Source organism: Falco peregrinus, chromosome 11, assembly GCF_023634155.1.
Source record: "Falco peregrinus isolate bFalPer1 chromosome 11, bFalPer1.pri, whole genome shotgun sequence".
NCBI classification, from domain to species: domain Eukaryota; kingdom Metazoa; phylum Chordata; class Aves; order Falconiformes; family Falconidae; genus Falco; species Falco peregrinus.
Window position 1 is genome coordinate 33,283,471 of NC_073731.1, and position 10,060 is coordinate 33,293,530.

At 66.1% G+C, this 10,060-nt stretch overlaps 2 protein-coding genes across 4 annotated transcripts; both read left to right on the forward strand.

Moving 5' to 3' along the window:
• Positions 1-226: 226 nt before the first annotated feature.
• On the forward strand, positions 227-6,210 carry CNPY3 (canopy FGF signaling regulator 3). Of its 2 annotated transcripts, XM_055815905.1 has the most exons (8): positions 227-414; positions 537-848; positions 1,037-1,078; positions 4,239-4,362; positions 4,624-4,720; positions 5,172-5,294; positions 5,465-5,582; positions 5,704-6,210. In XM_055815905.1, exons 1-8 carry the CDS (start codon positions 363-365, stop codon positions 5,922-5,924), a joined length of 1,089 nt encoding a protein of 362 aa, XP_055671880.1. In that variant the 5' UTR covers positions 227-362; the 3' UTR covers positions 5,925-6,210. The 2 variants fall into 2 exon arrangements, with proteins under 2 accessions (XP_055671880.1, XP_055671879.1); XM_055815904.1 differs by lacking the exons at positions 227-414; positions 537-848; positions 1,037-1,078 and adding an exon at positions 1,916-2,277.
• Positions 6,211-6,789: 579 nt separating this feature from the next.
• GNMT (glycine N-methyltransferase) lies at positions 6,790-9,086 on the forward strand. 2 transcript variants are annotated; one of them, XM_055815903.1, is made up of 6 exons: positions 6,790-7,050; positions 7,170-7,297; positions 7,678-7,791; positions 8,290-8,432; positions 8,573-8,694; positions 8,778-9,086. In XM_055815903.1, the coding sequence occupies exons 1-6, from the start codon at positions 6,845-6,847 to the stop codon at positions 8,947-8,949; spliced, it is 885 nt and encodes a 294-aa protein (XP_055671878.1). In that variant the 5' UTR covers positions 6,790-6,844; the 3' UTR covers positions 8,950-9,086. The 2 variants fall into 2 exon arrangements, with proteins under 2 accessions (XP_055671878.1, XP_055671876.1); XM_055815901.1 differs by having other exon boundaries at positions 6,812-7,050; positions 8,552-8,694.
• The last annotated feature ends 974 nt before the right edge of the window (positions 9,087-10,060 follow it).

The window sequence follows — 10,060 nt, forward strand, 5'->3', positions numbered from 1 at the left end:
CGCACGCCCGGCGGTTCGTGGCCGCTCTGCACCAGCCGCAGCACCTCGGCCAGGGCTGGCGCCGGGGCCGCGGCCTGCTCCTGCTCCATGGCGGGGCGGGCCGTACCACCGCAGCGCCGGGGGGGGGTGGGGTGGTGGCCGCACGGGGCCGTACCATTGCAGGGGAGGGCCGGTACCACTGCTGCTGGTGGGGGAGGCGGGCAGCGCCATTGCAGGGGAGCCGGGGGACAGCGGTGCCGCCGCCGGGGGAAGCGGGAGCTGCCAGGCTGAGGCAGCCCCACCGCGACACCAGGTGATGGGTGACGCAGCTGGCGGTGACGGTTGGGGCTGAGCCCTTGGCAGCCCCACAGGCAGTGGCTGCTATGGAGGTGACCTGGGTGCTGCTGGCTGCCGCACTGCTTCCACTGCTGCCCCGTGAGTACCCCCAGGAGGGACAAGGCCTAGGACAGGCGGGAGGGATGCAGGCCATCCAGCCTGGTGGCTGCATGTAGGACACGTTTGGGACACAGTGCCCCTAACCCCTGTTCCGCTGCCAGCTGGCAGGGCCGCTGCGCCACTGCCCACCCTGGCCCCACCGCTGAGCATGGTGCTGGCTGGGCAGCGCCGGCAGCTGGTGGTCTGCGTGGTGAGTGACCTGGCCCCTGGCTTAGGCCACACCGTCTGGATCTCTGGCGGGAACGGCAGCGCCCTGCACTCCTTTGCCTATGGGGTCTCCCAGGAGGATGGTGGCACTGTGTGCACTGTCTCCCTCCTCCCCGATGACCTTCTGGATGAGGGGGATCTCTCCTGCCATGTGGGGCCCAATAGGACCGCCCCAGACCACAGCTCCAGCCCCATCCACATCACAGGTATGGCCCCCTGCCTGTCTATGCACTGGTGGCCCCCAAGGATGGGGGCTCCAGGGCTGGTGGGGAGCAGGTGTGGGCCCCCCCAGCACTGCCCCACAGGCAGGCACAGGAAGGGGTTTGCGTTTGGCCCCGCTGTACATCTGGCACTGACCTGCTGCTGCCTCCTCAGCCGTGCTCTCATCCCACAGGCAATGAGGCAGCAGCAGAGCCGTGTCCTGGTGGAATGGCAGGTGAGTCTCCAGGCCCTGCCACGGCAGGAGTGCTGGTGCCGAGGAGGAAACCTTGCTGGGCTGCTGGCAGGGAGCTGACTGGGGCCGTATCACAGTCGGGGTGGTCCCCACAGCATCGTGGGGCTGGCTAGGTGGGATGAAGCTCCATCTCAGTAGGGAAGGTGGGTCGGAGCCAGCCTGCTCTCAGGGTTAGCACAAGGGGGATGTGAGGGTGACAAAAACCCACAACGGACCCCCAGGGAGCCTGTCAGACCTGAAGTCTTGGAATGCTTTCCCTGCGCTGGCCCTGTCACAGCCCCGGAGGGGACATGGGAACAACGGTGCGCCTGTGCCAAGTGTCACCTCGTCTATTCTGTTGCAGTGCCGCCAGCGCGCACCTCGGCAGCCCTGCTGGTGGCCACCCGGGTGGTGCTGCTGAAGGTCGCGCTCTGCGATGCCCTGCTCACCTCGGTCCTCCTCGCCCATTGCTGAGGGCCCAGGCGGAGGCGCGCCCCGAGGGGTGAGTCCCACTGGTGTGGCCGGGCAGCGCGGGGGGCACCCGAACAGTTCTGGAGGTGGGGGGGGAGCCCCCCAAGTGCTGGAGGGAGAGGGACCCTGTGTTGTTCAGGGGTGCAGGGAGTGAAGCCTGTGTGGGTGGGAAGGGAGGGCAGCTACAGCGACGGGTCTGGGGGTGGCGGGGACCCCGCATGGCCGGGGGGCCGGAGAGTAGCCCCAGCTACCTGGGTTAGGGAGGGGGGCCCCGAGTTATCCGGGTGCGGGGCAGGGGACCCCAGCCACCTGAGGGTAAGGGCAGATCTCCGGATTTCCGGGGGGGGGAAAGTGTCGGGGACCCGGGAAGGGTCGGGGCGCGCCCGCCCCCCGGCCTGCGGACCGGGGCCACGCGCGCTCCCGCCTCCACCCACGTGGGGGCTCGGCGGGGCGGCCCGCGGGCCATGCAACGGCGGCCGGGCAGACGCTGGGATCGCTCGGGTTGGCTGGCGGCGGGCGGGCGAGGATTGGTCGAGCGGGCCACGCGCGCCGCTGCCATTGGCCGATGCCACGCGGTTGCTATGGTTGCCCGGCGGGGCGGGCGGGGCGCTCCCGGAAGCGTGGCCCCGGAAGCGGAGCCATGGCGGCGGCGGCGGCGCTGGTGCTACTGGCGGCGGCGCTGGCAGGAGGCGACGACTCGGACTGGGTGCGGCTGCCCAGCAAGTGCGAGGGTAAGCGGGGCCGGGGGGGGTCCCGGGAGCCCCGCTGGAGCGCCTGGGTTCGGTTTAGCGGCGGAATCCCGCCCGCCGGCTGCCCGGGTCGGGGGATTAGTGGTGCGGAGGCCCTGAAGCTCGACTGCGGCCTGCCCCGCGGTAGGCCCGGCTATCCCCGGGCCCTGGAGAGTACAGGGGCGCCTGGCAGTGGCGGCTGCTGCTGTGTGTCTGGGTGGGAGCGGGTGCCCTGCGGTGCCCCGGCAGCGGAGCAGAGCCTCTGCAGCGTGTCCCTGCTGGTGGCTGGCTTCTGTCCCCTAGGTGAAAGGTTTAGGGGCGCCCCAGCAGTCGCTGCTGTTTCCAGTAGGCACGTTGCTTGGCGGGTCATCGCTGGGGCTGCTTGTCTCTGCTGCTCGCAGTTCAGCCCCAGTTGTACTTCCTCCCTGAGCAGCCACTTGATTCACAAGGATTCAAAGGCTTTGCAAGCAATCCAGGGCAGACCTTTGCTGTCTGCCGTGGTTTCCTCTGTCTTTGCTGTGCAGGGACACATGGAGCTTGGCAGCAAAGAGAAAAGGAAGAAATGAAACTCTAGAGCTCTTTGCAAAGCTTTCCCTGCAGGGGAAGCAGCTCTGGAGACACTGCTGTCTGAGCTGTGCTGTGACACCTGCGTAACCTTGGAGAAGCACCATAGCGAGCACTGACCACGCACTGCTCCTCTTCCTGCCCAGGCTTGGAACCTGTGTCAGCACGCAGCGATAGCCATGGGCAGCATCTGGATAACCGGACCCAGCAGTGAGTGCTCCTGGTGTGTGTGGGGATGCTGCAGCAGGTGTGTGGAGAGAGACATTCTCGAGGCCCAAGTCCAGAGGGGCTGCAGGGAGCAGCACTCTTTCCACCTGAGAAATGGCTGCAGTCACCTCCAGCCCCTGGTGTCAGCAGAGAAAGGAAAGTGCAGGAGGTGCATGCAGGGCTTCTTGGCACACGCACAGCAGCCCTGGAAAAGCCACCTCACTCTCTTCCTGCCTGCAGCACATCGCTCTGTTCCTGCCATTGCCTGGGAGAAGATGCAGTGCTCGTCACTGTCAGACTGTTCCTGCTGGGGCCTGACCTTTCTCCCAAAGTGGGGCTTGAAGAAGAGATGGCTCCTAGCAAACAGGAGCCCACAGCACAGGACAAAGTTTTCTCCAGCCTACTGGGACCCTGGCTTCAGGGGAGGAAGGACCACATGCCTGGCTTCCATCCCTCCACATCTCCACTTGTAAACTCTTGAGACATTTCTCTTCTGCTCTATGTTTCTATAGCTCTGTTGGATCCTGTTACAGAAGGAATAAAGCTTTTGTTTCCTTTTAGTTTTCATAAAAGCAAACATGCACTCTGTTGGTGCTGTAGTCTCTGCTGCAGGCAGTGCCCTGTGCAGCATTGCTGGGGCTGACAGCCTCTCATGTGGTGGCACAGTCTGTGGCCAGCATCTTGTCCTGTCACCTGGCTCGCTGAGCACTGCCAGCTGCTGGATCCCGAGCACAGCCCTCACGTCCCCAGGGCACTGGAGGGACTGGGATGGGTTGTGCTGGTGTCACAAGGCGGGGCTATGACCCACACTGGGGTTTGCATTGCAAAAAGGCCCCATGCTGTTCCAGGAGGGAAGGGAGCAACTTGTGGTGCAGAGGCCAGTGCTCTGGTGGCTGCGAACTGGGACTGCTGGGAAACATGCAGGCGCAGTCTGCCTTCTCAGCTGTGCCACAGCAGCTGGCTGTGTGGATGCTCTTACGCCATTGATAGGGGTGTTCCTTCTTCAGAGAATCTCCAGTGGAATTGGCTGAGCCATACCCAGTTATTTCTTTGAATAGCTGAGGCATCTGTTTCCTGCTCACGGTAGCTTGGGTGCACCCGACTCCTGGTGCTTGTTTCCACTGCTGTTCTGTGTCACGCTGCCCACCAGAGCGGTGAAAACCCCTGACCTGCCTGTGCTTTCCTTCCTGCAGTGTGCAAGTATGTGGCAGTGGAGCTGAAATCTGCTTTTGAGGAGACTGGCAAGACCAAGGAGGTGATTGACACCAAGTATGGCTTCCTGGATGGGAAGGGCTCTGCTGTGAAGTACACGCAGTCGTAAGTGAGGGGGGAACGCAGGGGCTGCTGTCACTGCCTGCGATCTGCAGGGCCGGGGGCTTCAGGAGCCTGCAGGCAGGCTGCACTGTGCACATCTCAGAAAATTAAACCGTGCCAGGGCTGGTGGGCTGGGCAGAGTGGGCAGCTGGGGGATGCCCCTTCCGCTTGGCAGCTGCAAAGCACTCCCCCTTCGCACTGGCTGAGCTGGGGCTACTCCTGGGGGGCTGTGCCGAGCCTGAGCCCTCTCTCCTCTCCGTGCAGGGACATCCGGTTAATCGAGGTGACGGAGAACATCTGCAAGCGCCTGTTGGATTACAACCTGCACAAAGAGAGGAGCGGCAGTAACAGATTTGCGAAGGTGAGGGCTGTCCTGCAGCCCCTTGCTCCCAAACCTCCTCCCACCCCTGCACTGCAGGGGCACCGAGCTGGGCTTTGTTGCCCCATCCCCTGGATCCCCTGCCGGCACCTAGGGTGCAAGGCTGCATGTACCCCAGCACTGTCCCCCAGGCCAGGTGTGGGGTCCTGTCCTTCAGGGGGTGGGCAGGCCGCCACCCTCGCCTGCAGGGAGGCAGTCAGGGGCCATCTTGCCTGGCCCATGTCCCCCTGTTGTTTTTGGGACCGGGTGTGTAGAGGCGGACTGGCCGCCGTTTGAGCCCCATCCTGGTGATGCTGATGCCCTGGGGACCCTGACTGCAGCTGGTTTGCCTGTACCCATGTCCTTGGGCACGGTCATGTGGCTGGTGCCGGGAAGGGGCAGCTGGAGCCAGGTGGGGGGAGCGCTGCTTCACTGGGTGGCACCGCTCCCCCAGGGCATGTCAGAGACCTTCGAGACTCTGCACAACCTGGTGCACAAGGGCGTCAAGGTGGTGATGGACATTCCCTATGAGCTATGGAACGAGACCTCCGCTGAGGTGGCTGACCTCAAAAAGCAGGTACCCGGCATGGTGGGGTTGGCTTCCAGCGACCGTATGGGCTGGAGCACAGGGGAGAGAGCATCTGGGGGTGCACTGCCGGGAATGGGGGTGTCAGCAGGACCCGCTGCCGTGGCCCTGTCCTGCCCTGGCAGCACGTGGCCGGATCTAGGCTCTCGTCTTCATGCTAGTGCGACGTGCTGGTGGAGGAGTATGAAGACGTGATCGAGGATTGGTACAGGAACCACCAGACAGAGGATCTCTCACAGTTTCTCTGTGCCAACCACGTGCTAAAAGGGAAGGACACAAGTAAGTCCTGGCTGCTGCCAGGGGCAGCGCAGGTGTGCTAGGGAGTATGGGGGAGAGCCCCACCAGGGCAGGGGGAGCCCCACTTCTCCCTCAGGGCTCCCTCTGCCCCTCTCCTCCCCAGGCTGCCTCACAGAGAAGTGGACAGGCAAGAAGGGTGACCTGGCAAGTGTGGGGGAGAAGCAGAGCAAGAAAAAGAGCAGGAAGAAGAAGAGCCGGAAGGATGAGAGCGAGGGGGCTGAAAGCAAGAGGGCTGCCAGCCTCCCGGCTGTGGGGGAGGCCCTGGAGGAGAGCGGGGTGCAGGAGGAGGCTCCGCTCACCCACAGCCCGGCCGATGAGCTGTAGGCACACAGCCCCAGCCCCCGGGGCTCTTACCCTGCTGGCACTGGCGGGGACCAAAGGAGAAGGGACTTGCAGCATGGGCGACATGGGGGAGGCTGGAGCTGACTTGCCAGCCTGGGTGCAACCCTCTGGGCAGGGGGGTGGCACGGAGCCCCCGGCCCAGCCCTGTGGCCTCTCTGCTGCAGCTCCAGGTGCAGTTGACCACAGGCACTGCCCCAGCGCTGGCTCCTCGTCCTGCCCGCGGTGCCTGCACCCTGCCACACTGTAAATAAAGACGTTTTCCCCAGAACCGCCGCTGCTGGCCCTGCTTCACCCGCCGTGCCAGGGCAGGGGCAGCTCCTGCTGCGGGCGGGGGCTCCGATACCACTCTCTGGCCCTGGCGGGGTGGTTGCTGTGGGACCCCGGCCCAGCTGATGCAGGGCCCTGGCCTGGCTGCCGTGGGACCCCACCCTGGCTGCTCGGGATCCCTGGAGAGCAGCTATTGCGGTACCCCAGCCCAGCTGCTGTGAGACCCCTGATGGGTTGCTGATGTGGCACCCCCAGCCCAGCGGGTGTGGGATGTATGGGGGCAGCAGCTGATGTGGGACCCCGGCCCAGCTGGCGTGAGACCCCCTAGAGAGTGATGTGGGACCCCAGCCCGGCTAGTGCGGGACTTGAGGGGGAGGGGCAGCTGATGCGGGACCCCTGATGGCCGCTGATGTGGGACCCTTGATGGGTTGCTGCTGCGGGACCCCGGGGGGCGGCCGAGCGGGCCCTGACCCGCGGGGGGCGTGGCGGGGGCGGTGATTGGCGGCGGCGCAGGGGGCTGGCGCGGCCAGGATTGGCGGGCGCCGGGGGCGGGGGGGCGGGGGCGGGGCGGGGGGCGGGGCCCGGTGCAGTGGGGCCGGAGCGGGGCCGGGGCCGGGCCGGGGCCGCGCGGCGGGATGGTGGACAGCGTGTACCGGACGCGGTCGCTGGGGGTGGCGGCGGAGGGGCTGCCAGACCAGTACGCGGACGGGCGGGCGGCCCGCGTGTGGCAGCTGTACATCGGGGACACGCGGGGCCGCACGGCCGAGTACCGCAGCTGGCTCCTGGCGCTGCTCCGCCAGCACCGCTGCCGCTCCGTCCTCGACGTGGCCTGCGGCACCGGGTGAGGCCCCGCGCCCCGCGCCCGCCCGCCCCCCGGGGCCCCCCTGCCCCGCCCCGCCGCCCCCGGCCGCCCCCCTCGCCCCCCTCGCCCCCCGGCCCCGCTGACAGCCCTGTCCCCAGGGTGGACTCCATCATGCTGCTGGAGGAGGGCTTCCAGGTGACCAGCGTCGACGCCAGCGACAAGATGCTCAAGTACGCGCTGAAGGAGCGCTGGGAGCGGCGCAAGGAGGAGCCCTTCGACCGATGGGGTGCGGGGGCCGCGGGGGCCGGGAGGGGCGTGCAGACACCCACATCCCACCCTGGCGCGGGGAGGGGTCCCTGCCCCAGCCCCTCCCGGGGCCTTCGCCAGGTCCCCGGCATCTGTCCCCGGCCCCACGCGGTGCTCGGGCCCCTCGCTGGGTGCTGCCGGCTGGGTGGCCTCGCTGCAGGGACGGGCAGGGACCTGCCACTGCCGGCCGCTTGGCAAGCCCAGGCCACGGCCCTCGCCCGTCCACTGGCCCCAGGCCGGCTGCAGCACCCACAGGGGCCAAGGGAGGGCTGGGCTACGCTGGGGTGGGGGGCTGGCGCATGGCGGGGGCTGCTGAGCAGGTGGGGTGCCCCTGCCCTCACCCTCGCCCCCGTGCTGCAGTCATCGAGGAGGCCAACTGGCTCACACTGGAGAAGGACCTGGAGAAGCCGGGGGATGGGTTTGACGCGGTCATTTGCCTGGGCAACTCCTTCGCACACCTGCCTGACTTCAAAGGTGAGCTGTGGTGGGGGTGTGGGTACGTACGCACACGTAGAGACACAGCATCTTCCAGCAGGCTGAGGACGTGCCCTAACTCATGCCATAAGTGAGCAGGGCAGTTGGTTACACGCAGTGGAGCTGCTGTGTCATGCGTGTCTGCGGAGAGGCTCAGACTGTGCCCGGGTTTGTGGTGCGAGCGGGGCCACTGGGGCCGGTGGTGGTGGTGGAGCCGTGTGCGGCCGTATCACATCTCTGGCAAGGCTGGAGGCACACCCAGACTTGTGCCACAGGCCGGGCGGTGGGTTCCCCACGTGGCCTGCTCTGCCCCACTGAGGCTGAGAACGTGCCTGATCTCATACTATGGGTGGGGCTGTGGGTTCTCCAAGCCGAGACTGGGGCGGGGGGAATGGTGGGGGCAGCTCTGGGTGTGCATGCATGTGGGCAAGATGGGGCCCTGCAGGCTGTGCCACAGAGGCTGGCCAGTGCCTGGGGACGCCATGGTTTCCTCCCCAGGGGACCAGAGTGACCACAAGTTGGCCCTGAGGAACATTGCCAGCATGGTGCGGCCCGGGGGCGTCCTGGTCATCGACCACCGCAACTACGATCACATCCTGGCCACGGGCTGCGCACCACCTGGCAAGAACATCTACTACAAGGTGGGTGGCCGGCAGACCCTGCCCCATCCCATTCCCTTCTGCCCCGGGGGGGGGCCTGGCAGGGGCAGGGAGCAGGGCTGTGCCCAGGCTGGGGGCCACTGAGTCCCTGCGGAACACAGACATCCTCCTGTGGTCCCCAGAGTGACTTGACCAAGGACATCACCACCTCGGTGCTGCTGGTGAACAACAAAGCACACATGGTGACCCTGGACTACACGGTGCAGGTCCCCCCTGCCGAAGCAGGGGCAGCCCCAGAGCTGAGGTGAGAGGGGCTGCGGGGGTGGCTCCTGGCACGGGGTGAGCACCTGGTGCCATGCCTCACTCACCGTTGTTGCCTCCTTGCAGCAAGTTTCGGCTCTCGTACTACCCGCACCGGCTGGAGGCCTTCACAGCCCTGCTGAAAGGCGCCTTCCAGGGGAAGTGCCAGCACAGCGTTCTGGGAGACTTCCAGCCTTACACGCCAGGGCAGGCCCACGTCCCCTGCTACTTCATCCACGTAGTGAAGAAGATGGCCTGAGGGGGCCACAGAGATGGGACTGTGGTGGCCAAGAGCTGCGAGCGGCTCTGGGGACAAGTGGGGGTGCTGGGGACATCGCCGAAAGGCACCTGGGAGCCCCCTCTCCTTGATTAAGAGCACTCATGAGAGCTACTGGAGCCAGTGTGTCCGTGTGTGAGCAGGGTATGGGGCGAGGGGGTGGCCACAAGCCGCTTCAGGGCTCCTGGGGAAGGAGGTGCCCAGCCTGGGGGAGCAATGGGGTGGGTGCAGGCACCATTTCACCCGCCAGCACCTCAGCTGCAGGTGCCAGTCATGCCTGGCAGGGGGTTCCTCTTAAAGCAGAGGCAAGGGTGGGCTGGCTCCCAGATGGCTTTACATCTCTGCTGGGCCTGCTGCAGCACTGCTCGCTGCGGGGTACTGCAACTGGTTTTCTCCCTTGCACCCTCCAACCATGCGCTGACCCCATGTTTTGATACTCCTCAGCCCCATCCAGGGGTACCCACACTCCCCACCAGAGCTCCCAGGGCGGGGAAGGCTCCAGTTTACCGCTGGCACTTTTGCTGCAGCTCCCTCCTGGCCCGCCCTGAAGAGGTGGTGGCCAGATCCAGCAGTGTGCTGCGGTCAGGGCCAGTGCTGCCTCAACACGCACAGGTGCCCGAGCTGGAGCAACAGGGCCACAGGCATGCGGCACCTGGGCCTCGTGCATGGAATGCCAGCAGCTCCTGGGGAACCGGCCTGTCGGGGGGGAGCTCAGCATGGAGCTGGTCCTCAAAAGCCACCCTTGAGCTCAGGGACGCAACTGCCGCCAGTGGCCCCATGAGGGGGCGCATGCACAGGCCCCCCAGCTTAACGGGGCTGCCCAGGAGCCACACCGGCAGCTGCGGGGAGCTGGCAGAGGCAGCTGCCGGCCACATGCGGCTCAAGTGCAGATTTATTTGGCATCTCGGCAAAGGCTGGGAAGCAAGGGACAGACGGTGGTGGTGGCAGCTGCCACAAGGCTGCAGCGGGAGGTGAGACAGGACTTCATGGTAGGAGTCTGGGCCAACTGGTGTTCAGCACAACGTAGTAGCTCTGGGCTGCTCCAGCCAAGGGTTGAGGATCTCCAAGGCTGGAGCCCACCCTCTTCCTGTGA

What these genes read in the sequence shown, in the direction of transcription:
- CNPY3 (XM_055815905.1), top strand. Translation starts at nt 363, where the DNA reads ATGGAGGTGACCTGGGTGCTGCTGGCTGCCGCACTGCTTCCACTGCTG. An exon ending in CAGCCCCATCCACATCACAG is followed by an intron (nt 849 to 1,036) that starts GTATGGCCCCCT and finishes CTCATCCCACAG; the next exon opens with GCAATGAGGCAGCAGCAGAG. An exon ending in TGGCTGACCTCAAAAAGCAG is followed by an intron (nt 5,295 to 5,464) that starts GTACCCGGCATG and finishes TCTTCATGCTAG; the next exon opens with TGCGACGTGCTGGTGGAGGA.
- GNMT (XM_055815901.1), top strand. Translation starts at nt 6,845, where the DNA reads ATGGTGGACAGCGTGTACCGGACGCGGTCGCTGGGGGTGGCGGCGGAG. An exon ending in GCAAGAACATCTACTACAAG is followed by an intron (nt 8,433 to 8,551) that starts GTGGGTGGCCGG and finishes TGCGGAACACAG; the next exon opens with ACATCCTCCTGTGGTCCCCA. An exon ending in GGGGCAGCCCCAGAGCTGAG is followed by an intron (nt 8,695 to 8,777) that starts GTGAGAGGGGCT and finishes GCCTCCTTGCAG; the next exon opens with CAAGTTTCGGCTCTCGTACT.